The 27,848-nt window shown below is 42.1% G+C and overlaps 1 protein-coding gene across 1 annotated transcript; it reads left to right on the forward strand.

The window, feature by feature from the left end:
* Window positions 1–285: 285 nt before the first annotated feature.
* Window positions 286–27,728, forward strand: LOC147205287 (uncharacterized). The gene is made up of 13 exons (XM_086111750.1): window positions 286–491; window positions 1,136–1,310; window positions 1,414–1,541; window positions 3,082–3,375; window positions 6,416–7,561; window positions 11,362–20,589; window positions 20,679–20,792; window positions 20,888–21,001; window positions 22,112–22,270; window positions 22,423–22,505; window positions 25,427–25,571; window positions 26,013–26,195; window positions 26,274–27,728. Exons 1-13 carry the CDS (start codon window positions 395–397, stop codon window positions 26,432–26,434), a joined length of 12,027 nt encoding a protein of 4,008 aa, XP_085967876.1. The 5' UTR covers window positions 286–394; the 3' UTR covers window positions 26,435–27,728.
* Window positions 27,729–27,848: the final 120 nt, after the last annotated feature.

Consider the following 27,848-nt stretch of genomic DNA (forward strand, 5'->3'; position numbering starts at 1 on the left):
GTATTTTGAGGACTGGAATTACACAATATTCATATAGACAGTCGAGCCCTATTTTGTCTTGTATGAGGACAAATGTACATAAAGCCTTGTTGTTTTGTTTTCCCTTTCAGTCGCCAACACATTATCAATCATCAAGCCAGTCACTGGCGCTCTCTCCGGGAAGGTTAGCCTTCCGTGTTTCTTCTCCACGATTCCAACCTCGTCACCAGTCAACCCAAATGCCACCAGCGTTTTTTCCATAGACTACTTACGCATCAAATGGACCAAATTAGAGGGAGACGTTGAGTCAACGGTGTTAGTGGCCCAAAATGGGATCATCAAGATCGGCTCCAGCTACAGGAACCGGGTCTCCGTGCCCAGTCATCCCGAGATTGTGGGGGATGCCTCGTTGACGATGGTCAAGCTGCTTGCGAGCGATGCTGGCACGTATCGCTGCGAGGTCATGTTCGGCATCGAGGACACCCGCGATACTGTTGACCTCAACGTCGATGGTAAGAAGATTCTTTTCTGTTTGCTCTGGAATCATGAAGAGAAGAGTCATATAACTCCTAAATGCTTGTGCATGGACATTTTGTTAATGGGTAGAATTGCTGGCAACTACCGTAACCACTGTGTGAACTAGGGAAGTCCCAATTATCGTCTCCCTTTAGCTTGGCATTGATATTGTGAGTATACTGTATCCAAACACAATCACAGCTTCATCTGTGATGTTCCATTGCGACTCGTTTTGAACGCCGATCCTTTTCTTTCCATTTATCATCACATTCAAATTAGCTTTGATGTTGATGATGTTGTTTGAACAGATCAAGCAAGCCAAAAGATATCGCGTCATCATCAGCAAGGTGTTTTCACTTAGGGATAACAACTCATCTTTTGAGGGTGTAGAAAACTGCGATGACTGTCTCCCCACCACCTGTTTTATAGTTGCAAGTAATTTTGCGCTTGTTTGTGGTCAAGGTGATGCCAGTAAGGATTTTTGTCACACATCATTTTGTTTTGTTGCAGTGTTCCACCTTGACACACTCAACCCATCACCTGGAGATTTAAATGAAACAGATCAACTCCGGATCAAGTCATGCAGTCTATTTCGACGAAATGATTATTTATTTATTTGTTTATTCATTTTTGCGTACAGGTGTCGTCTTTCACTACCGCACCAACAACAGCAGGTACACATTGGACTACCAGAAGGCTGTCCAAACTTGCGAAGACATCGGCGCAACCATCGCCAAGTACGACCAGCTGAAAGCGGCGTACGAGGACGGTTTTGATCAGTGTGATGCTGGATGGATTGCCGACCAGACTGTCAGGTATGTTGTCCTTCAAATCCGCCTGTGGAATGATGACGTTTCATTCTATCTGTCCACATATCTGAGAGATGTCAAACGGATCTTCCATCACTTGCGTCGATAGATACCCCATCGTAAATCCAAGAAAGGGCTGCTATGGCAACCTACAGAATAAACCTGGTGTGAGGTCATATGGAACCAGGAAACCGACAGAAACGTATGACGTTTACTGTTATGTGGACAAACTTTACGGTAAGACAAAAAAATAGTTTTCACAGACACTGATCACATTCACTCTTTGTAGTGGTAATTTAGCCCATAAAAAGTGATAATGTTGTGGTGAAAGCATCTGGCATTTCTCATCACTCGTGTTCCAGACTCTAACTGCTGACAAGCTCGATTGAACTCTCAACGCAGCCTTTCCATGAGGGTTGAAATCTTTGACCAGTTTCCTTTCAGCTGTTCATCTCGTGGGTGTTTCTCTTATTCGACTCAGATATTCCATGGCAACATTTAATATTGACTGTATCTAAGAAATAAAAAATCAGTCATTTCGACATTTGCATCATGCACACCTACATCAGGATTTTTTTTTCCTCAAGTTTTTTTTTATTAGTCTTTAGGCAAGAAAAAAAATATGGCGGTGGATGGCAACACACATTTGGGTCTATTGTAGTGGTTGCTGCATAACTGTGACATTAAGATTCATTAATATAAGAGAAAAAGGATGGATGACGTTCCTTGGGTGGATGTTAAGACCAGTGTAAATCAAGGGAACTACGATAAAATGGGATTGGTTGAAATGTTACACCCTGGACTAAATCATATCATGTTTTTAGCCTGTTTGTCCTCTTTAGCACTGTAGTTTGAACGAGACCCAGTACAGTTCAAATTCCAAATTGTAAACACTGATCCTATGTGTGCAGCAGGATGTTTAGACAGGATGGTAGCAGCGGTCAGCTACAAAAAACTAATAGTGGGAAATGATAGATACAATCTAACCCAAAACAAGAATAACGCATGCAAATTATATCGTTTTAATTAATGGCGTGCGATAGGAGCGCTGCACGGTGGCAGTGAACTCAATTCACTTCGTAACAAGCGGCAGTTTAGCAACTCGTGAGCAAATTTTCCAAAAAAAGAGGCTTTGTTATCAGTCTCAGTTTACTGTCAACCTAAACATGAAACAAAGAGAATTCCATGTCGATATAAAACAACCACATAGCTTTGCCTTCGGAAGGCTCTCTCAGTCTATTGCTAACAAACGATGCAAGACAACATAGACGGGTGAACAAACAGCATCACGGTGTTATAACTGAAGATATGTAAACAGAAACACTGGCGCAACACATGTAGACACATGATAAAACAATGCTCACAGGCATATATTCTTTATACTCTGCGTAGATTACTGTTAAAAACTAATATTACAGCATCTTACTGAGGAGTTGCAAGTCCACATGTGTATGTCTATATTTCTTTAATACTGCCCCTTAGTGGGCAAAGTGCAGACATCAAAAGAAGCAGCAGAATGAAAGAAATAAAAAAAGGGGACGTTTTTTTATCTTTGACATTTGTACGTGTTTTTACAAAAGTACAATAGATTCATATTTTTCTTATGAAGAAAACGGCTTACTGGCATTTCCATTCATTTTAGAAGGAATCGTTAATTTGGTTTATAAGCATCGCAATGGAATGAATGAAAATAATCATCCATTGTATACCACTAATGCTATCGTGTTATTTTATGCTATTGTTCACTAACTGTTGCAATTTTTCATCGTCATTCCAGGTGATGTGTTCTACGCTCCCGTGTCTCAGAAAATGACTTTTGAAGAAGCAAAGGAAGAATGCAAGAAGAGAAATAGCCAGCTGGCAACTCCCGGCCAGCTTCACGCCGCCTGGCGACGAGGTCTCGACAGGTGTGACTACGGCTGGCTTTCGGACGGCAGTGCGCGACATCCAGTTTCTGTACCCAAACTTCAGTGCGGCGGAGGCCTGCTGGGAGTCAGAACCATGTACCGCTATCGGAACCAAACTGGATTCCCAGAAGTGACAACCCAGCTCGGGGCTTACTGCTTTAGAGGTGAGCCCGTCATGTCCACCATGTGCGATGAGCCTTCACGGAACGCGGCGTTACCGTTTGTGGTTTGGCCCTGACAACGTCTTGTGTTCCTATTTGGCTTTGTTAAAAACTGGGATTGAAGGCGCAGACGTTTTGGTAAAACAGTCCAGACGATGATCTCATTTTCTATTGGGTCCCCACCCTTGCACTTTTTTTCCTATACATTCCGATTTAGGTGCAAAAACAACACGTTTTCCTCGATTTGTTTTACACGTGTTGTCATTTTCTGACACATGAGTTTCAAGAAGGCTAGCTAGCTTTCATGAAAACTTTTCATAATAAAAAAAATACAAATAAAATGGCAGCAATTATTTTGATGATGTACCAGCTTCTCAGTACGCAGAGTCCAGTTGACTTCACTGTCTCCAGATTTTATTTTTCCAGCCCATTTCTGTTGCTGCAAATATTAGCCAAGGGGAGGGGTAGTGGTGACAAACTGTTTACCTAAAAATGATCGGTCCGACTGGCCATTACTTTAATTAGAGGATTCATGGTCAAGATTCTTCTTGAGAGGCTGAATGTTTCCTTCTACGTTCTCCTCGGGGCTTATACCCTCCAACAAACCCACTGATTGATGTGAAACACATTCATGCACTCAAGTACTATTCAAACACTGTTCAAGTATGTCTTGGCATAGCTTCCATGTCGGATGAGAGTTAATTCATTTCAATCGTGCGGGCCCTGTTCCCTTTGAAAAGATTCAAGTATGCGTACGAATAAGGTCATTGTTGTGCCACGGGGAAGAGAAGTGACGAGGGGCAATACATCTCAACAGGAGTGACAGTTTGCGGTTCACTGGAAGTTAGCAGACTGGGGCAGTTTTTAACTAATCAGCATCCTCGGGGCAAAGCAAACAACTGATGATAGGTTCCGTTTGGAGAAGCAGCGGAATCCCTCACCTGTCAGCCCTTTTAGGCTCACTATCTTACTCCCTTTTTTTTCCCCCTTTCTCCCTTCATTTCCGCTGTCAGACTTTTTCGCTCCATCATTCTCACTCGTACTTATCAGAGCAGACATTTGGATAATGGACCAAGCTACCGCTGGACTTCTAAATTCGGTCATCCTCGGTGACCCTTGACCTGGCCTTTCCGTCTTTACAAATGAGAGCTCGGGCAGATAAGCCGTCCCCTGCCTTGCCATTTAGTGCTCCGAGGAAGCCCAACTCTCGCGGTGATAAGTCGCGGAGTTCAGAGGGCACACAAACAGCCCACCCTCTGCTCCCCGCTGTGTGTTCCACGTCGCCTCACTCTCGGCCATTTGTATTTACGCCCCCATCCGAGTGCTTTTCAAGTACCTTTGTGTGGTGGGACCCAATGCATCATTTCCTGCCTTCCCGCTCGCAGCCATATGTCACCAGACAAATTATTGCGTAAACCGAAAAAAAAAATAAAAAAACAACAACCCTTCACTGTATAGCCCAACTGGGTTCAGGATTAAGTGTCTTTAAAATACCCCTCCCACAAATTGTAATGACATTGGAACTGATTTAAACACATTTTAACATATTTCAACACACACCAAAAATATGTTTACCTCATTCAGTACTCGCCATTATTAAACCCTTCTTTCCTCTACCATGTGAAAATGAAAATTACATGAAGACATACCTGGAATTGAATGCTTGGATTTAAAAAAACAAAACAAAAACAAACAAACGGAAAAAAACGTCATTGGGATTGAATGAGTAAATGAAAAAATGTCATACATAGCAGCGAATTAATGTTTACAGAATTATAATGTTGACCTCATCTTAGTTTACTCAAAATGATTCTCCTTCATTGTGAAATCGTTCACCTAAAGCTTGCGGGATTTATTATACCTTCTGCAATCTAGTGAATGATGATTTCATTGTCCTGCCTTGCACATTACATCACTGATATAGATAACAAAGATTCATTATTTATTTATCTTTTTTTTTGGTAAATAACAGCTTATTAAATGAAATTGTCAGCTTCCTGCAGCACACCTGATGATCTCTCTGAGCACACTTACATGATTGCGGAAATCACCACGAATCAGGGCGACAGGTCAGGGGGGAAAAGAGTGTAATCACGATGGGTTTGGATTGTTTCCGTACAAAACAAAGGCGTTAGTAATCGCAACAGCTCAAACCTTTCGGTGAGATAATGCAGTCCCTTTGAAAGCTGCCTCTGTTTTCCTGTTTGGAAAAATCGTGTCTTGTACCTTACATCAAAGATCGTTTGATGAGGATGCAGGAACTGGATGTGTTGAAATGTTCAGGGCTGTGCGTACAACAAGTCATGTGTCATTGAGGAAAATCCTGTGAAGATTTGACGCTACTTTTCGTGCCCGAGTCAATGAGTAGGAGTAATGAGCGGACATTGAAAGTCATCTAAGACACGAGGAGGCAACTCTCTGTCAACTCTACAAAATGGTATTCCTTTTTTTCAATGATGATGCAGTTGTGATAGTTCACTTACTCAGGGCGTTTGTCTCGTTTTCTGGTTCGTTTGTCGATCAACTTTTATGGTGCTAATGCATATGCAATGTCATATAAAAGCCACCTGGTCATCAATCACCATCAATTTTCAGTTGTGTTTGTGTTCGGCAACTGTGAAGAAGAGCTAAAAGGTTTCAAGCATTCATGAATTGTGGAAAGAGTTTACACAGTGAAGGGCCTGGCTGGGTCTCAATGTTTAGATTCTGTTCTTCTAAGGATCCACGTTTGTTGTTTTAGGGACTTAAGGACATGTTTAAAGAGTTCGTATTGAACTCGGGTCCATTGCTCATCTGCAGCAATACTGTTTTCCTTTCAAATAATCAGAGAAACTCAGTAATATTGAAATAAATTAGCCATCAATCCACCCGTTTAAAGACGGCGTAACCAACAGACTGCCCTTCACTTTGGCTTTTTTTGTTGTTAAAATAATATCTTCATTCCCACAAACTGCCCCTGCATTGTACACTTACACCTGCAAATGCCTCTACTGCTGTTCTGCCAAAAGACCTGTCTAATATTTATAACGTGTGTATGTTACAGGAAGGAAACTGGTAATCAACCAAACTTCTTTTGTGGATGTATTTGTCATCAACGACACAAGCACCGCCTTCACTTCCTCCACCGTTCCTTTACTTGAGAGTAGCTCGGTTGCTCAAACCCAAACTTCTGAAACTGGATCAGAGGCTGAAGAGGACACAGTTACCACAGATTCCCCGTCCATGTTTTCTACTAGTATGGTTCCACCACGTCCTACTCCGGCAGGAACAGAAGAGAAGTTATTTACCACAGTGGCACCGACCATTTTGGAAGATCATGAAGAAGACATTGACGATCTAAAACCAGTAGACCCGAACTTTGATGTTGATGACTTTGTACATGAGAATGTAACCTTTCTCGAATCGGTTCCCCATCGTGGTGACACATTGCCCGAAGCAATGGAAGATCCAGACGATCATTCAGTCATAGAGATCAGCACCATCGAAACCGATGCGGTACTGCACGATGCCTCTCCTAGAACAGAGCCCATGTTTGCTGAGGGGGAAACAGAGGAAACTATCCTGAATTCTAATCTGACCGATGCCGACACAGACGTTGAAAGTGAACACGTTATCAGTTCGTCAAAAACAACACCAACTGACTCAACTCTACCATTCCCGTTCTATGATGAGATCGAGACAGATTTACTGGTGGAGACACCACCACCCGCTTTCACAGGACCGTCACAGGACATCTTGCACAGCACATACGAGACCACCACCACCGTCATTCCCGCCAGCACCATTTTTATGTGTAACACCAAGCCTGGCGGCACTGAGGTGGACGTCAGCACCACCACCCCATCACCGCTGGAAACAACCACGCAGAACAAAGTCCTAATACAGCATGTAGCGACCCCAGAAGAAAGTCTGTTTGACACCGGTACCGGTACTCCCATGCTCGTTGAAGATGTGACATCCGATGATGGGTCGACGAGTGTCTTTGACCAGTCCACTGATCAGGTGTCAGAACAAAACCACGACACCCTCACATTGATTGACACGACAGAAAACATTGATGCAGAGTTCTTCACACCTGCTGCGGTGGTTTTAACTGCAAACAGCAACAGCACTGCCCCGGAAGCAACGGTCACAAAGGAATCATCCACCAAAGAGACCACCACTACCATGCCTGAGCAAAACGTATCAGGTAAGACTTACCAACATGACTTTTCACCTTGCAGTTTTTAAATACCACTTCTAAAGCTGAACAAATCTTTGCTTTCAACCTTCACTTTCTGTTGGACTTAGATGTTGATGTTATTTTCTATGCATTGTTTTGTTGCTATGCAGAAGGCAAATGTTTAGGGAATCTGTTTGTACCTGTCTCTCAAGTCAATGAACAGGTAAGACATTCTCCTGATGGGTGCTTTTCCTTTATAAATACAGTTGACTTGACTTGACTTGACTTATGGTGCATTGGTACAATTAGACACCGTGCGTAGTCATCAAACACCATGAAAAGTAGTTGTGTTTGCCAAGGGATCTTGTCGAACATTCAAGGCATTCAAGGCTCTGTTTTCTCTTTCTGGAACTTTGGTTTGGTTTGTCTTGAGATTCAGGATTTATGTGTGTCCATTTTGTCCGAGAGCTCTTCTTTCCAAAGCCTCGGAGGGAACAAGTTTCTTCTTAGCTCACTTCATCACCTTGAAAGAGTATGATGTAATTTTGTGACTGTGCACACCTGAATGTAAGACGCACCTACTAAATTAAAAAATAAGAAAAAGACGATGTGAATAATAGATCACACTGGGGGTATCCATGTTGAAACATGGGTTCTTTACACAGAAAGATGTTACACAAAAAATAATCTTGTTTTGCTTTTAAATAACACACATGTAAATTTCCCTTCAAAAGCAGTTTTCTTTCTCTATGATCATGTTTTATAGCATAGGTGTCAAACTCAGGTCCTGGAGGGCCGCTGCCCTGCATGTTTTCCAAGTCTCCCTGTTGCAACACACCTGATTCAAATGAACAGGTTCAATGTCAGGCTTGCGCAAAGCTTGCTGATGATCTGATCATTTGAATCAGGTGTGTTGCAACAGGGAGACTTGGAAAACATGCAGGGCAGCGGCCCTCCAGGACCTGAGTTTGACACCTATGTTTTATAGGGTCCCCAAATTTGCTGGTATCCACACTCAAAAATGCATGCACTAGCCGCATCTTAATTTGATTGATTGGGCTTTCTTGTGTTCAGACACGTGTGCATTTTTCATGTGCAAAGAATCCTCTTACCTTGCTAACAGTTTTAGCTGTCCTAATTCTTGCTACGCCAAGAATCGTTATGTATATTTGTCCCAAAACGACAGTAAATAAAAACAGACGTGTTGTATAATTTCATGATTTCTATAAAAGGGGTTTCCCCAGACGACACTAAGTATTTTCCACTGCACGTTTTGCCACATGGGTTGGCCTCAGATGCACTCGGTAAACATCGGAGATGGTCAGCACATATCCGGGACATTTTTGTAGGACATTTTACATCACTTGAAAAGTGTTGGTCTCATGTCAGGCCGCACCTCGCTCGTTAATGGGCGATATCTTGGAGCTGTCGCGATTCCCGAATGCGAGGCCAACAGCTCTGACAAATGGGAAACACCTTCGTTCTTGTGAGGGGAACAAAAATATTGAAGCTCGTTAGCCCATGAAAATCCATAAATTAGCCTGATCATTGTTCAAAGCATGTGAAAAAGGTAGTGACTTATAGACTGGAAAATACGGTATATCTTTTAAAACTGTGTGACATCGAGTACGTCCATTATTTTTCTGGTCTTTGCATTTGACAAATGTGTCTTCTCCGTAGCTTTTACAAAGAGGTTATTCGAAACTCTCGGTTAGTTCAGTTTCATATATTGTAGATCACAGGTGTCAAACTCAAGGCCCGGGGGCCAGATCCGGCCCGCCACATCATTTTATGTGCCCCCCGCCCCCCAGAAAGAAAATAACGCGTGTCAAATGACATGATCCTTGCTAAAAATGTACCAAAATGTCAAATTGTGATGTGTGATACATGACGTTGAGATTTTGCAATAATTTTGTTACATATAAAAGTAATAATGCGATAATGCAATTAAACATTTCTGTGGTTCCACTGTTGTAACGGCCCTCCGAGGGAAGACCTAACTGAAAAAGTGGCCCGCGACAAAAAATGAGTTTGACACCCCTGCTGTAGATGAAATGTTGGCTTCCTCCGTTTCTTCTCCATTCAGAACACTATGCAGATCAGAAAGGCATTTGATCAGAGGCTCACGACCGAACAACTGGTGCATCCCCTCAAGCCACTGTGATTCAGGATCTAGCACAGCTACTAACATTTCCACAGTGACTTTAACAATGACACAATGGATTTCTGAATTTGAAACGTCAGTCGTCTGTGATGTCTTGCTTATTTGGCTTCCTTGGAAACTGTACTGGTCCTCCCTTGTCGGTCTGTTTAATGGAACACGACCAGCCTGTTTCCAGTTGCTGTATGTACAGTATGTCTGTCTGTACAGAGAGTCTGCCTGTATAGACTCCATGACTGCGCTTTGATTCCAAAGTGTCTCGAATGTTTGTAGAGTTTCTTCTTCACGTTGCACATGAGATCAAGTGATGATGTCACCTCTAAAACAAAGTCTGCGCTCACTGCCAGGACAGCTGGAGGCCACGTGACCAAAGTGGGCGATTACAGCTTCTTTTACTTCTTCATCATGTCATGTGGCTCAGATGACACACGCGTGTTACTCTCTCAGGATTTGTGGGAAACTTTTTGGAAAAATGGCATAGTCGGAAGCATGTCTTGTCTGGTTGCATAGTAACAGAGCAAAATAAGCTACCGATATACACCTGATTCTTTGACATGTGATGTGTTTGTGAATAAATAAATACAAAATATTGTTGTATATTATAGTTTTATTATAGTTTTAGTAACGACAACAAAAATCCACATCTAAATGTTGAGTTAAAAGGCAGACAGTCTCGGGGGAAAAAAAATCCTCTGTCAAGCAGTGGTTGTGGAAGCGAATTTCTGTTGGAACTTTGGCAAATGAGAGCCCATAGTAAGACCCCGAGAGAGCGATGGAGATTGTGTACATGTGTGTGTTTGTGTGTGGCTTAGTCAGGTGGGTCCCCGATCCATGTTCCCAGGCTGGTCTTAACTCTAAACAGGTGGTGCAGGCGTTCTTGGGTGCAACCAATAATCTTTTTCAATCTCCGTTTCCAATCTTTTGTGAGAAACAGCAAGAGAAACGGGGAGGGTGAGGCAACTCCATTTGTGTTCAGATTGTTGATCAGACTTTTTTTTTCGCGTTTCATTGCAATATTTACATGCATATTACATAATGTAAGCACACACACTCTTCACTGCCATGTACAGAACCCGGAAGACAGCGGGTCCAAATGCCCCCGTGAAAAGGATGAAAATGGGTGGAGTCATCGGCTTAACTCTTATTTGACCGATGCCATATGATTTACAATAATGTTTATACGAGTGGGGGCGCATGAAACATACGGTAGAATTGCAAAGAAATTTTTTGAGTTGACTTCCCCTTGAAAGCCTTACACTCATTCTCCAAGGTTGTCAGCATTTAGTTTAAAACAATTGTACAATCGGCTTCCGTTTAGCCCGTTATATTAACTGCTCATTTGCACCAATCGCACCTACACTGTAATAATAATACTGTGATCAGATTTGAGTTGAGAGCCAGCTACTCTGAGCCATTCTACTTCATCGAGGATCAGTCATGTTCCTTGCTACACAAGCTGTTGAACTTTGATTTGTTGGGAACTGCTATCGCAATAGATATTACAAGATTTTATTGTTCTTGAGTTTGAATCTTTGAAGAATACTATGTACCATGAAGCTCGAATATGATGAATCTTGTTTGGTGGTGGTTTACGTTGGAACTGTTTTGTTTTATTCATATAAAATATTTCATAACACTTTTTTTTCCATCTTTTCTTTTTTCGCAGATGCCCAGATCCTTCAGTCACAGAACTCTCAGTCTCCAATCTTGCTTAACCCTTCCATCGCCTCAATGGTAGATGGTGAGCCCATCCTCCAGAGCGGCCGCCCAGACTTGTCCCCTACCAATGTAACTACCACCCCAATTGTTAGTTTTATTAATGGCAAACATGAGATAACACATGACCCACTGAGTCCAGAGGACAAAGAAGCCAAAGGTACTCAAATTGTGACAAATGTGAAACATTTAGGAGGAAACGTAGAAACCACGACACAGATTGATTATGGACGGGCCAACCTCTCTGGAGATAGCGTCACTGAATTGAAAGAAGGATTCCTCTCAAGCACAGATAAACTGAACCCCGATGACCCTGGCTCTGATATTATCCCAGCAGTTGAAACAAAATCCCCTCCAATTTTTCCTGGACGTGAGGAATCCTCCACACAGAAAGACACAACTTCTGCTCCAACTGCAATTGTGGGTGACATCACATCATTTAAAACCACACAAAACGCCGGCTCCGAAACCGAATACGGCATGTTGGTTGCAGCTACTTCTGCTCATTTCTTTCCGACACCATCACCATCTGAGGCACATATGACCGAAATATCAGAGGACAGCCAAATAACCTTGTCAGATAAGGTAACCTCCACTGTCATCACCACAACTGCACAGAAAGAGCGAGACAAGTCAAGCGACGCTCCCACATCGATGAGGAGTGACTCACAAGTGACTCAAACAGACAAGGCAAAGGATCCATCGCTTTTTACTTTGGCAACAAATCTTCACACAGACAGAAACATAGTTCACCCAACAATAGAAATAAAAAGCACATCTGCCCCACCAGCTGCTGAAGATTCCTCCCAGGCTTCTCTCCAGACTGTATACATTCCCTTGTCTCATGATACAGATGAGAAAACAAGTACAAAGAGCAGCATTACGGAAGGAATGTCAAAACCATTCGTAGTACAAGTGGCATCAACAATTTCGTCTGACATCAATCTAATATCAGTGCCATCCTCTACATTTAATTCCACACCAAGTACACTTTCTATTGACAGCACTGAGGCTTCAGTACTTCCAAGTATATCCTCTAGTTCTGCTGATATTTATGATGACATTATAAGTAGTGAGACTATGATGGTTGAGTCTGTTCCTTCATTGAGTCTATCAACCATCGCAACTGGAACAGGTTCATTATTCTTGGGCAAAGAGGGGTCAGCTGATGACACGGATGAGTTTGCTGAAGAGTCTAATATCATAACAACTACTATCTCTTCAAAGTTTAGGACAGACATGCCAGCAACAACAGCCTCACAAGGAAGTGAAACAAGTGTCATTTCGAGGGCATCTGATACTACGGCAGCATCCGTTTATCACACTGAGAAACAAAACCCAATATATCTTGAAATGCAACCATTAAGTACAGTTCATGCCGAGGAAGTTCAAGATGGTTCAGGTGACCAAAATCCGGACATGATCATTCTGACATCGTCTGTGACTGCCGCGTCGGCCCTCGGCAGTGCAGAAGTATCTACTGCCAAATCTCCAATTCTAACATCTACCACCGAAGAAGTTAAGGTCATGGTTGCAAACACTGAGTCCAGTCTATCTGTCAGTGGGTCAAGCTTGACACCTGAAACTGAATCATCATCTGGAGACATGGCTATCAAGCTCACTGGAGACTCGTTCATGTCACCGACGACTTCCCCCTCAATAATTAGGACGAACACCAAAGTACACCAATCAAGCACGAAGAATTCTGGAGGCATAACAGACGCCGCTATTGGAGGTTCAAAAATCCCAACACCGACTGTTTCATCCATGTATAGTACAGAGGCGCCAGCAGTGATAGCATCAACTTCAAGGTCTCATGAAATTCAAACATCATCAGATATGGCTGGAACCGATAAAGTGGTATGGACAACAGGTTCAACTTCTTTTATGAGCCTAGCAGATCAAGATGCTCCAGATATTAAAGATAAAACCATCAGCACAAAATCCAGTCCATCTGTCATTGGTTCAACTATGACACCTAAAACAGAATCATCATCAGTCAGCAGCACCTTTTCCGAAGGTTCTGGAGATGAGCTCACTGGGGAGTCTTTTATTTCAACAACTATTTCCTTTTCATCATTTAGCACTAATACTCCAGAAGTGACAACATCACATGGAACGAGTGAGATGGAGGACTCATCACTTATACCTGAAAAGAATGGATCTTTTCCGGAAAATCAGGAAGAGGGTTCAGGCGAACAAAAGACTGAAGAGTCACAAAAACTGCCAGCATCTCCAAACACTTCCTTGTTGTTGAGCACCAAACAAACAACAGAAAGCCATGAACCAGGCATTACATCAATTACAGGAAAACCATCAGTTTCTCTGGTGTCCGACATGACCAATCCAATACCAACCATCAGTGGCCCAACCATGAGAAGTGAAGTGGCATCATTCTCTTCTACCACACTTAAAGAAAGTTCTGGAGATGGCGCTGATGTTTTTAGTGGAGCGTCAGAAATCACACCAACTTCTATTTCCTTAATGTTTAGCACAAAAACACCAAGAGCAACATCGCAAGAAGATGGGATACAAGACAGTTCAAAGAAACCCTTAACGACTGCTTCATCCCTCTATAGTACTGAAAAAACAACTCAAGTGCATCCTGAAATGCAAAATTCATTAAGTTCAGCTACGAGTAAGGAAGCTTTGGCTCTGACCCCAGTTGATCGAGATGGTTCAGGTGAACAGACTCAAAACTTGCTCCATCAGACATCTTCCCCCAACACCGAATCTCCTAACATTACTGGGGCATCACCTGCAGAATCACCTGTGAGATTATCAACTCTTCCAGACATTCTAATTGAAATTGTTAGCACTGAACTAAATCCATCGGAAAATGAACCTAGCATCACTCCCGAAACAGATTATTTTAGAGATATTGATGATGGAATTATAGGCGGTGTGCTGGTTGAGTCCTTACCTTCTTTACATGGAACAACCATGATGCCTGGAATGTCAATAGACATTGAAAGTTCTGGAGACTCCATCAATGAGTTTCCTGGAGAGTCAAAAGTCAAAACAACCACTGTGTCTTCAATGTTTAGTACAGAGACACCAGCTGTGACAGCATCACATGAGGATGTTACACAGGATGAAAAATCGAGTACTGCCACATCATCCCTGTATAGTACTACGAAAACGCCGCCAATGTCTCATCACATTACAACTTCTGTTCAAGTGCCAGTAGATGGTTCAGGTGACCAAACCGAATACATTTTCATTCAAACATCTTCCGTTACTACTGCTACTCTGTCCATCACTGAGGCACTAACAGAACCTCCGACTCGTCCATTTACAGTCACGAATGTTGAGAATTACGATGTAAGCACTGAGTCCATTTCATCAGTTATTGGATCAAGTATAACACCTGATACTGAATCATTGTCATTATTCAGCACAACTTTAAATGAAGATTCTGGTTCTTTTCCTTCTCTGAGTGAATCAACCATCCAACCTGCAATGTCATCATCCTTCACTGTCACAAACACAGATGGATCTGGGGATAGCATTGAGGACTTTACTGGAAGTGTTGTTTCAGTGTCTCGTACAGATACACCAGCGGTGACCGTATCGTATGGAAATGAAACTAATACTTTCTCAAACACCTCCATCGCTGTGTCATCCCTCCACAGTACTGAGGCACCGACAGCAGAACCTATGATCCCATCTACGTCCGTTCTTGGAGTAAATATGACACCTGAAACTAACATTTCAGTCAGTACCATTGATGGCACAGTCGCTCTCGTTGATCAGACTGGAAAGTCATTCATTTCAGCAACAACTTCCTCGTCGTCAGTGTTTAGCACTGGCACCTTGTCAATGAGAGTGTCACATGAAACACCTTCTGAACCCCATGCACATGTCATAGAAAATGAGGACTCATCATTACTACCAGAGACTCTTCCCACTTCAACAGATATTGAAGAAGAGAGCTCAGGTGAACAAATTACTAAAATGACCCAAATGGTTCTTTCATCTCAGACGGCGATATCAGTGCTTCGCACAGAAAGACCAACACAACTGCCACTCCAGGAAAAAGAGACTTTTACCAAAGTCTATTCTTTGTACAGTACTAGTCCCCTTGAGCCAGTGTCAAGTAAAACAACAGAACGTTATGAAAAGAGGTTGTTTTCAGTTACCGCAGCAGACTTTGAGAGTTCTGGAGATGACAGTGACGGGTTAACCGGAGAACCGAAAATCACATCTCCACTTGCATCTGGAGTGAATACATCAGATGGTGATTCAACTAGTGACATTTCAAAGACATCTGTTACTGTTGCATCGCCCTTCTTCAGTATGGAGAAAGCAACTCCAACTGTATCGTCTGCTCTTTTGGAAATCGAGGACATCGATGATGATGGAATTAGCAATGACACCATTCTGGTTCAGGCTATTCCTTCCCACACCGGCTCAACCATCAAACTTGGAATTTTACCATATGCTACTACCTCAGATTATGAGAGTTCTGGAGACAGTACATATGGATTTATGAAGGAGCTGGCAAGACCAACCATTTCCTCAATGTTCAGCACAGAGACACCAGCAATGACAGCATCACAAGAATCTCAAAACAGTCAAGTCTCAACAGTATCAGTAACACAGTCATCCTTCCATAGTACTAATAAACCTACTTCAGTGTCTCCGGAAATACAAAAGTATGTGACTACAGCTAAGACTGATGGAGTGCTGTTCACAATGAGGACAAAACCATTCCCTGATCATCTCGAAGGGTCGGGTTATCAAACCCAAGACATATTTGCAAAGACATCTTCTGTCTCCAACACTGACATGCCTGAACTTGAGGCAACATCTGCCGTATCAACTGCAAATGACAAGAGCAACATGAATGTAGCCATTGAAGAAACAATTACAATTATGAGCTCTGCGTCTTCCCTGAGCCCTGAGAAACAATCACCAGAGTCAGAATTGCTCACTTCTTCTGGTCAAGTAAAAGGCTTTACTGAAGCAACACCTACTTCCAATCTCCATGGCCAATCTACATTACCAGGAATCACTACTACAACACCTGCGCAGTCCATAAACACACAAACTAAAATACAACCGAGCACTTCAGCTATTCCAATCATAAATGAATTTGATGCAGGTTCTGCGATCATTATTCCAGAACAGGACAGCTCAAATGGACAAACAACTGAAATTTTAACAGAAGAGTCTTCTAGTTTGCCGTTTCTGTCAATGACAGATAATACAGTGAAACATAGCAGCCACTCAGCTGTTGTGATTGGCACCTCTCAGGAGATGTCTACAAAATCTCCAGCTTCCCTTAAGCCTTCCATTCAAATAATTGATGACACAGAACTTATTGATCAAAACCCCCTGACAAAAGTCACAGGGAAAACGGATGAAAACATCTCTTCAATGTTTAGTACAAAAACACCAACACTATCAACAGCATCATATTCAATGGAAGGAAATGGCAAAGATTATTCTCATTATAGCACTGATACTCCAATTTCACCCATTACACAAAAGAACACAGACAAAAACATCGTCACAGTGATGTTGCCCACTGCTGATCGGACATTGACTGTGAAGCCGACTTCTCACCCTGTCTCATCAACATCTTTGTACAGCCCAGTGAAAGCTGCAATGACAACTATTTCACTTCTAAGTACAACAGGTTCTGATGCAGAAGTTATCAACATTCATGAGGGCTCTGGAGACCTAACTTCTGCTTTGACAGGCTTTACACTTGCCAACACAGAGTCCCCAGCAGCTTCAAAAGACAGCATCAGCACAGACCTGAATTCAACCTCAAGGAAAACTCTTGCTCCTACTACTCGTTCAACATTTCCCACAATTGATGCAGGTTCAGATGACGTCCCATCGGATCCCGTTTCAACCACGTTTAGCACAAAGAAACCATTTTCAACCTTTGCAGGGCTAAACCCTTCCACCGAGGCTCATACAGAAGAGGCTGCAATTCATGTTCTTTCAGAATCTGTCAATCCTACCACTGTTTCAAAACCCCAAGTGACTTCAGTGTCTTCTCTGTTTAGTACTAAGAAACCTACATCAATGACACCCATTGAAGCTCGAAGCACATCCTCTTTACCGGCTACAACAGAACAAAGTCGCAATGCAGAGAGTCAAAATGTCGGAAGCTTAGGAGATGTCACATCTGCTGTTACAATTGATTTATCCCCAGTAACACCAAAAGAAGAATCATCTGTAGAACAGGTAATCTTGTCCAAAACCACCATCACACCATTAGTTACAGGTACAGAAGAAAGTTTGGGGGATAGTTTGTTTGCTATTTCATCAAATCCTCGTATAATTGAAGGGGCGCAACCCATGGAAGTGTCAAGTCACTCTCTGTTTCCCTCAAAAGAATCTTCCGCTTATGGTGACATGGAGAGCTCTGGGCTTCCACCTGAAGAGTTTGATTTAGAGATAAGTTCAGATGGATCAGGTGGAGATGTAGCCATTGGTAAAACTGATGAGACAGAACTAGTCAAGAGCACAGATGATACGTTAACTCAACCTAGCAGGCAGTCCACACAGGAATTTATATTATCAACACAATCCCCAGACAAGACTAGCGATGAGATTTACATAACTGAGCAAGGAAGTGGTGTCTTCGATGAGGATTTAACACCTGAGGATATGGTCTTAACCTCATCGCCCCCAGTCATCACAGCCACAAGTGGGACTGATGAAACGTCACCTATACCCTCAAACATTTCTGTACATTCAGACACTGTTAAACAACACACGCCGATGTCTACACCTACCAGTCAAATATCTGACCAAGAGTCAAGTATGTATGACTCAGACGAAGGCTCTGGAGGAGAAAATGTCTTCAGTACTAAAACCACAGCAACAAGAGATTCATCCTCTGGATGGACAGCATCTGATGTAGTAACACTCTCAGCTTCTTCATTGTTCAGCACTAAGAAGTCTGAAATTATTAGTGGAGCTGACAATGTCAGAAAAACAACAAGCATTTGGCCATCTTTCTACAGTACTGTCAAACCAATGCACAGTTTGGCACCTGATGTTCCTGGCACCTCAAGTAATGAAAGGCTGACAGTTTCAACAGTGAAGCCGAAAACAATATCACATCTAGATGTGTTGCCGGAGCCTGGTAGTGGGGAGGCTGAAATACTTCTTTCAACTGATGCTTCAAGTCTCTACAGCACTGAGAAGGCAACTGCTACTTCCTTCATGGATCTTTCTAAGACACAATCACATGAACACATTCATGTAACAGAACATCCAACAGCTGCTACTCCTAAGACGCTCCTCACAACATCATTATATCCGATAGCTACGGAAGGCTCTGCTGACGAGATCTCAGATGACACAACCGCTTTGCCAATCATAGTAACATTTGATAATAGAAATACTTCTACACTATCCAGTCTTTTGAGCACAGATAAAGCCATAAGGTCCCAAGAGCAGGAAACAAATTATGTAACCATAATGCAACATGAAGCGGGAACTGTTTCACATTCCTCTGACAGAATAACATTAAGCCCATCACAGGATGAGAGCACCGTGGAACATGTCACATCTTCATTCACCAAAGACTCATTTTCTACAACTACAATGTTTCCCATTGACTGGTCAAGTCAGTACCTGGACCCAAGTGGCACTTATGCTGAAGTGGAATATAATACATTTGAGCCCTCACCGACTAATGAAATAATTTCACTTGATACAACTTCACAATCTAGTTCATCTGCAAAATCAGAAGAAGAAATGACTTGGATGAAATTTGAAAGCTCTCCTGAAAGCTCAAGTGAGCACAGCCCACGTGGAATAACTGAATCAGCTTCAGTGCAACCAGAAAGTACCACATCATCTTCTACCGAACAAGTGTCCTTTGTTGAAACTGTGACTTCAACTACAGCGGCACCAGATACAGCTGGTGAACGTTCCTCAGACAGTGAGGAAGCTTCTGTGTCAACAGAGACAAGTTTCATCACCTCAACAGAAGAAGACGGTTCAGGGGTTACAATACCAAGCATCTACAATGCAGACTTGGGTAGTTCAACGTCACCTCAGACAGAGTCATCTTTCTATGAAGAAACATCTGGTTCTACATCTACTAATACTCCAATGACAGATGATTACTCAACCCTGCCCCCTGGTATGTCCCAAATTTCTACTGAGTCAGTATCGACAGATGTTGAGAATAAGGAGACTCAATTCATTGACATAACAACGCATACTGGAGAGAGCAAGACCAGCTACCAGGTGGTGGCTACAACAAAACCAGAAGAACGCATTTCAGAAGTCCCTTTTGGATCACTACCTTCAAAGGAAAGTATTTTGGTGCAGTTTGTCACAACCTTTGGCCCTCCAAAACACCCAACACCCTCCCGAGAATCATTGGAGCAAGCCCAGTCACAGATTGCTATCACAAATCGCCCTCAGACTGATTTCTCCTCGGAAGATGTATCACCGACCAGTCTCACGTCTGCTAAACAGTTTGAAGAATTAACAACCATTGCCCCTTCAGTCGCTGAGCCTGCGTCCGCCACAGTGGCTTTAGCTACAATTGACCTTACAGAGGAACTAGTTTCAAGTGGTGAAATGACTGAATCACCTCCAGAAACAGATGTCCGAGTAACACAGTCTCCACCTGACAGCGTTTATGAAGACCTAACTGAAGAGATGCCAGACTATGAGGAATTAAATCCCAATATAGTAGAGAGTATTCCAGAAGACACTGAAAGTATAAAATCAACAGAAACAACAATGTACACTACTAGCCAAGCTGCTGACAGTCAGCCTTCAGACTCACTGAACAGTATCGAAAGAGAAACAGTCACTTCTGCATTGTCTGGAAACTTGATCACCACAACATACCCAGAATCAAATGATATCCAGACAGTCTTCAAGGTAGATGCTACCTCCACTGCATCTAACGTGGAGTCAACGACCGTTCATAGCGTTGGGATAGAGGAGGGTTCAGATAAGACAGAACGATCCACAGTAAAGCCACAAGTCCAAGAGTTCACAAAGACGACACCAGCTGAAACTCAAAGCCAGAATGCATTAGTGGACCCCACCCAACCGCTTTCCGGCAAGGATCACAAACTCGACTGTGACATAACTCCACCTCCATTGCTCACTGAAGGAGAAACACATTACCCAGCATGTGACCTGGGCCACATCATTGTAGGAGAGACTGTTGACATTTACGGTAGGTTTCTGACATTTTTTGGTAAGTTTATGAACATATACAATGAAATAGACCCATGTTGAACAAATGGAATTTGTTTTTTTTTTCAGTAATTGAATCGTGTCTAGAAAACATTTGTTTGAATGGAGGATCTTGCTTCATGAGTGGCAGCATCCAAATATGCAACTGTGCACCGGGCTATGATGGTGATCACTGTGAAACAGGTAGGAAACTGTCTTAAAAATATCTCTTTGTGTAAAAAAAAAAAAAAACTTTTGAGGAGTTTTGTGGTTTCTAAATAATAAATCTGTCTGTTTAGACATTGATGAATGCCAGTCCAACCCTTGCCGCAATGGAGGTACATGTGTTGATGGGGTGGCTTCCTTCGCTTGTCTCTGCCTCCCGAGCTACTCTGGGCAGTTTTGTGAGAAGGGTATGTTTTTGCTCAACACACTTTTTTTATGTGACATTCTGGGGAAAAAAACAAAACAAAACAAAACATTGCATGTCTTTATTATTTTGATTATATTCAAGCACATTTTAAATAAAGACACCGATACAGTGGAACCTCAGTTCATGAAATGCTCCTGTTCTTAACCAAATCGGTGTATGAACACAAATTTCAGACAAACATTGCTCCAGTACACAAACTGTGCTACATAGCATCCACGTGGAAGTATTAAAGATTTCTCTCACGCATTTTTTTGCTGTTAACATTTTTTTGCTGTTAACACAGTATGACTCAGAAGAAAGAGAAAAGTCCAAGTGATTGTCTTATTAGGAAGCCCTGAAGATTGTTGCAGTGACTAGGGGGCGCATCGAGGCTCGTTGACAGAGGGTCAAACAATGTGTTCCTTTCCAGCTGTTTGCGAAGGCTTGTGGGACGGACGTTGGTTTATTCATTTTAATGGGAAAAATTATGTCACCGATAGAAACAATGACCTGAGATTCAACTGTATTCATGAAAAATTGATTTGTTAGTCTTTTGCATCATGTCCAGCTTTTCATCCATTTAAAAAGAAGAATCACTTGAACAGAAATTTGGAAGTGGCGTGCAGGCACTCTCCGCCATTCATTTTGCAAGGGATCACTCATCAGTGAGATTGTGTACTCTATGCAGCTGCCGTCTCTTAGAAGTGCTTGCTCAAAGAGCGGCCCAGAGGGAAATTTGCCTTTGTATCCTTCTTGAATTGCACTGAAATAAAGCCGTTAAACTAACAGAGTGGATTTTGTTGTGAATATTTAGACACAAGGATCACCGTCAGTGTGATATAAATTAAGAGTATAGTGTTGTCACTCTAGGATGGGCAAACTCTCAAACCTTTGGTCACATGACCTCACATTTGCATACCTCCTAGAACATGCTTCTAGAGGAACTAACCAACTATCATCGTGATGATCTAGTACTAACTTGAGATACAGAAAGCCTCAAGGGTCAGGCGTGAACATAGGTTGAAGTCAATGAGACACTTGCATGGATCGGAGTGACTCAAATACTGTACTTGTGTATTCCTCAATCCCTTTTTGTTTTCTTTCCTTGCAGATACAGAGACGTGTGCGTATGGCTGGCACAAGTTTCACGGCCAGTGCTACAAATATTTCCCAAGCAGAAGAAACTGGGATACAGCAGAGAGAGATTGCCGCATGCAAGGGGGTCACCTGACGAGCATCCTTTCCCATGAGGAGCAATTTTTTGTCAACCGTAAGCATTAGAAGCACGGTATAGTCAGTCAAATATGAAAATGTACATTCAGGAGTGAGCCGTAATTTTGCTTTCTGCCTCTCGTGTTTTGTTCATAAGCAGTCCTCATGTGAGAGAGAGAAATGAAATCTGTTGTCTGTTTTGTTTGGTAGGTCTCGGACAGGATTACCAGTGGATTGGCCTGAATGATAAAATGTTTGATAGTGACTTCCGCTGGACTGATGGGAGCCCCATGGTAAGATGGGTTATTCCCTCACGCAGTTCTTTTCTCCCCCTCAACAAACATGGCAGAGCGACAGTCTAAATATTTGGACGTCATGTCAATGACAGATGCACTCATGTAGAGAGGAACACCCTTTTTTAGGGGGCACTGTTGATTTTCTCATGAAGTTCTCTGCTGTTGAAAGCGTTCCCAGTGTGTGCCAAACAATATTTGGAGAAGGTATTCGGGGTGCGACAAAAGCAGCACACGAATGGAAACCGGATAGTTCAGTGGTGGGAGGTAACTAAGAAATCCATTATTTTTCACATTTGAAAACAGATTGAGTGGTGCCTCGGGATGTGTGTTTAATTTGTTCCGTGACAACGCTCATATCTGAAATGAACTTTCCCCAATGTAATGAATAGAAAGGCAATTAATCCGTATTTGCTCTTTTCTCAAGACAAAAATCGGCCGAGCAGCGCCTCATCGAGGTCTTCTTATCTCTGTCTCAGTACTTTGTATGACTTACTTTGTCAATATAGGCTCATAACTTTTTTCAACCTCTATGGGTACAATACGGTGTACAAAAGGCATCCGCAAATAGAGAGAGGTAATGTTGGTCGGATTAATTGATTCAGTTCAATTTCTCAAAATGGGTGTATATAAATGACAGCACACAAAACATCATTTCTACTTAATACTGTTGTAGATCCTATAAGTACATCTCAACGTTTTTTTTCCCATTGTATCTGTACTTTTACTTACTTACAAAGTCTGAGTACTTTTGCCAATTCTGGTGGTGTCACGGACGCTGTTGAGTATACGTCACGAGACAAGAAAGTGACTAATTGCCACGTGCATCGGTGCTGTACAGAATGATGTCCATACTTCAAAGATTATTCAACAGATAGGCTTTAAAGATTAGCAAAAGCCACCTATTGATCCCCTTTCTCAAATGAGGGGTGATGAGGGTACCAATGACAGTTTTGGGAGGAGGAGATAGAGGTTATAGACCGGCAGGCGTAGACAGGTATGTTTTAGTGTCGCACCAACCCCCCTCCCTCCTTCCCAGAGCAGGCAGCCACTCGCTAGTGGAAGGGCCACCAGGCGGGAAGACAACACAGATGGACAGCACCTGTGCCCGCCTGCAGAAAGACAGAGAAATGGACGAAGCAATATGGGGGGTCTGCATGGGTGGTCACACTCACCCAATGGCTAAAAATACTCCACGTGTTTACGCTTTTTCTTTTCCGTCATGATCAACATTGAAATACAGTAGCATAATAGGGTTAAAAAAAACATGGCACAGCCTTTTTCCTTAATGTAAAGGTAATAATATTGTAAAGATAAATGTTGTAAAATAAAATTATTTTAAAACATCGGTACTTAAACATTAGGACATAAAGTTGTTTTGCACATAAGGTAAATAAAGAAATATACCGACATAAATAGAAGAGATAAATGCAACTGTATCATATTTCAAAGTTAAATACAACTGACCTGTACTCGACAAATATACTGAGCTGGATTAAAACAAATTTTAAGTCACGCTAACACTTCACAGTTGTAACATTTAAGTCAGTGATTCTTTCGCATGCCATTAGAAGGAGCATGTGTACCACAAACTGTTTTAAGAGGGGTTTTTTTTTTCAAGAAAAATGCCCTTGACTTACATGAAAAGGCGGTATTTTCTAAAAATATATCATACAAAAATAAAGTCCTAATATCAGGTCATCCTACGGTACACGTTTAACGTAAAGTATACTGTATATTTTTCAGGTGAGGCCTGTTGTGGATCTTTGTCAACTTACTTTTTAGTGTTCACAAATGATTTTGTCACATCAACACATATTGATGTAAACAGTTTAATGTGACTGCACAAATGTTTCATGAGAAAAAAAATAACGTAAAACAAGCAGAAGTATTTGTACCATAACTGACTGATACATGCATGATATATGACACCAAGAAAGACATCAGCTGCTGGCCACATATGGTCTCCTTTAAGTTTATCTGGAAATTCTGCGGCTCTAAATTGAATGCATTTTTTTAAAATTCCTAAAAATGCAACATTATGCTTCAAAAAACTTCTTTCTGACATTGTTCACATTTAAAAATAATCATTTTTGATGTGGCCCTTCCACCAATTAAAACAAGGGGAGTAAAGAGTTTTGACTTGCGTAGCCTTGTGTGGCTGATCAGAGTTTGTTTGATTATTTTGAGAGAGATGGCGGCCTGCTGTGCACAGTTGTGCAGCTGATGACATTTGTTACCAGCGAGACCAGCAGGAAGTGGCTGTGTTTGTAAAGCCTAATGACAGAGTAGCACGGCCCAGGGACAAGACTTGGAGTAGGGTCGGGGGCTGGGATTGTGTGAGGGCGCGGAGGGGGGGCTAAGGTGTGGTGGGGGTCTCATCTTTGAAGAGGTCGTTTGAACCCACAATTTGCTGAAAGACCGCAGGTCGCATCAATTGCACGTCGAATACCCCGCAGCACTTCAGCTGTGTGTACACGTTGTATAAATGTGTAAATGAGCAGCACATCTGTGGAGTAACATTTGTAATGTTAAGTATGCAGACCGTGTGATGTCATGTTATGTCAACACTTAAGTCTGACAGTCATTTACATGGAGGAGATGGAGGGTTTCATTTGAGAATCATGCTAAAAAATTCAATTCAACTAAATTTCATATTTGTTGAGTGTGAAACGCTCCAGTCATTACAGAATTGGAGGTCTTCCATGACTAGAACGAAGTCATGACTAGTACTCGAAGTAATTTATAACATATCGTTTCATTGGGTGCCCCACAAAATTAAAAAAACAAAAAATCACCGTCACATCTTTTCGCACAAAGGCGACCTCTGGTGGGCATCGAGTAAAATCACAGCTCAACGAAAAAGATTTTCTGTTTGCGTGACGTCCTGCCTTACACGCCCTGTCCCTCTTGAATTGCAGCACTACGAAAACTGGAGGCCCAGCCAGCCCGACAGTTTCTTCTCTTCCGGGGAGGACTGTGTGGTGATGATCTGGCATGAGGACGGCCAGTGGAATGACGTTCCGTGCAACTACCATCTCACCTTCACCTGCAAGAAGGGCACAGGTACCGTAAATGTCACATACACACAGGTGATGCAAAACATCTGATGAAGATCAGTAACACTTTGTACACCTTCATTAATGCTGACATTTTATGGCCAATAATTATAGTAGTCTGTAACAATTTTTGTGACCAATTTTGCTTTTCAAATAAATGTTATAATATTGGAACAAACATTTATTTATTTATTTATTTATTTTTTACTGATCCACTGGTAAAAGGAGACTTTGATTTTCTCCTGCTTCATCTTTAACTGCTTTAACCCTTTCATGGACAGCGGTTACTACAGTGGACAGCTTATCATGTTATCAGGTAACAGGGTGCATGAAAGGGTTAAGCAACGAGGCATATGTAGGAATAGTTGTTACACACTTTCAAAATGTTTTCCACTCTCACGCTTTTGGTTGTCGGCGAATTTCTTATGAAGTTGCTTGTGCTCCTCAGTGGCATGCAGCCAGCCTCCTCTGGTGGAAAACGCACGGACCTTTGGGAGGCAACGTGAACGCTATGAGATCAACTCGCTGGTGAGGTACCAGTGCGGCATGGGATACATTCAGAGGCACCTCCCAACCATCCGTTGTCGGGGCAACGGACACTGGGACATTCCCCAAATCACCTGCATGAACCGTAAGCAGAGCAAAAGGATTCATTCGTATTCAATCGGAGGTTCTCGAGCTAACTTTTCACTTTTTTTTTTCATTGCAGCATCCAACTATCAAAGAAGCTTCTACCGGAAACATCACCACACAAGGGTGTACAGCATCACCCACTTCAGGCAATGGCCGGATCAGCAGGCCTTCCGTCTCCACCATCAGCGTTACAGGGGACGGAGAGATAAGCCGGAACACAAACGGAAGAGGATGTGATTACCAATGGGGATCGAGGACAAATCAATTATTTGTGTGCCCAAAAAAATAAATAAAAAATAAATAAAAAATATGGAACAAGCACAAGGGAATACAAAACACCTAGAGGACCTGCCTTGGGGATGACAATGGAATCTTAGGGAGTGCCTTTTAAAGAAAATGACTTTTCCTAACGAGAGAAACTGATTTTTAACATGGCCTGTGTGGAGATATATTTTCAACTGGCTACTGGAAATGCGAAAAAAAAAAAAAGGACACTTTTTTTGTTTTGGGTCCTCCAAAAATATACAACAATACCATTACATTCTAACATGACTGTTACTCAATTCCACCTGAGCTTTTGAAAACCGCCATTAGTGGTCCCTACGAAAACGGTGTGAATTTATAGCGCTTACGTTATTTGAAAGCATTTTGTTTGCTGCTATGCTCTTCGACAACGACATTTCAGAGCGCAGTTGCGAATACCAGTGGTGATTAATCGCACAAAGCAGTTGGTGTGGCCGTCGTATAACTGTCGACCAGTTGAATCATTTTAAAGTCAACGTTTTTTTTTTTTTTTTTTTAACCAATCCTTTAGCGGAGGCAGCTTTCAAAGGTACCAAACTAAATTCCAACCTTGATGTTTTCCCTGGGACATTTTTTTTTAACTGAACATATTTCTATGGAGAGAATAAATGCTATTTTATTATGAAAGTATGGTCCATGCATGCTAGATAGAGATGTTGCACATTAATAAAGCCATCGACCAATGGACATCGATACAAACCGGTGGCTTTCTATAAAAGGCGTAGCAAAAATCCATGCATTTGATGTACACAACATCTTGCTACGACATGTTTACAATAAGCATAATGCTGATTCAATGTATACACCATCGAACTTTGCTGTCATCTGCTGCTTCTGAGCTACACCTTGCCGGTTATTGAGAGAATGTATTTTGTGAGACTCTCCGAAAGACTTGACCAGACCACCTGTTTAAGTAAGCAGACATGCATGTAATTTATTTCCCATATGCTCCTGATTTCCTGAAATGCCTTTGTTTTACTTAGCTGTACCAAACATGTAATAATTCACAAAATGTTTTTTTTTAAATGGAAACGTGATTTTGTTTTGTCTGTGAATGTCCTTGTGAGTGTCTCAGCCTTAATGTGCACATAATATCCTTTTATATTTATAACTTGTGTCACACTGTGAATGTCTGGGACGCTTTTTGTTTTTGTTTTTTCTTAAAAAAGAGGTCAGCCTGTTCACCTCTCTCTTTAACTCACCAAAGAAATAAAAATGAATATATCAATATGCTGCACTCGCATCATTTCATTTGATTAAGCAAAAGTGAGGAAGTGTGGCCCTTCACCCGAGGCCGTTTTGTACCTCCACCAGCAGGTAGCGCTGTTGATCAATCCTTTGATTCGCT

Source organism: Hippocampus guttulatus, chromosome 5, assembly GCF_054856545.1.
Source record: "Hippocampus guttulatus isolate MCC_2025c chromosome 5, RoL_Hgut_1.0, whole genome shotgun sequence".
Classification (NCBI taxonomy): domain Eukaryota; kingdom Metazoa; phylum Chordata; class Actinopteri; order Syngnathiformes; family Syngnathidae; genus Hippocampus; species Hippocampus guttulatus.

What these genes read in the sequence shown, in the direction of transcription:
- LOC147205287 (XM_086111750.1), top strand. Translation starts at nt 395, where the DNA reads ATGGTCAAGCTGCTTGCGAGCGATGCTGGCACGTATCGCTGCGAGGTC. An exon ending in AGAGACTGTTGACATTTACG is followed by an intron (nt 20,590 to 20,678) that starts GTAGGTTTCTGA and finishes TTTTTTTTTCAG; the next exon opens with TAATTGAATCGTGTCTAGAA. An exon ending in TGGTGATCACTGTGAAACAG is followed by an intron (nt 20,793 to 20,887) that starts GTAGGAAACTGT and finishes CTGTCTGTTTAG; the next exon opens with ACATTGATGAATGCCAGTCC.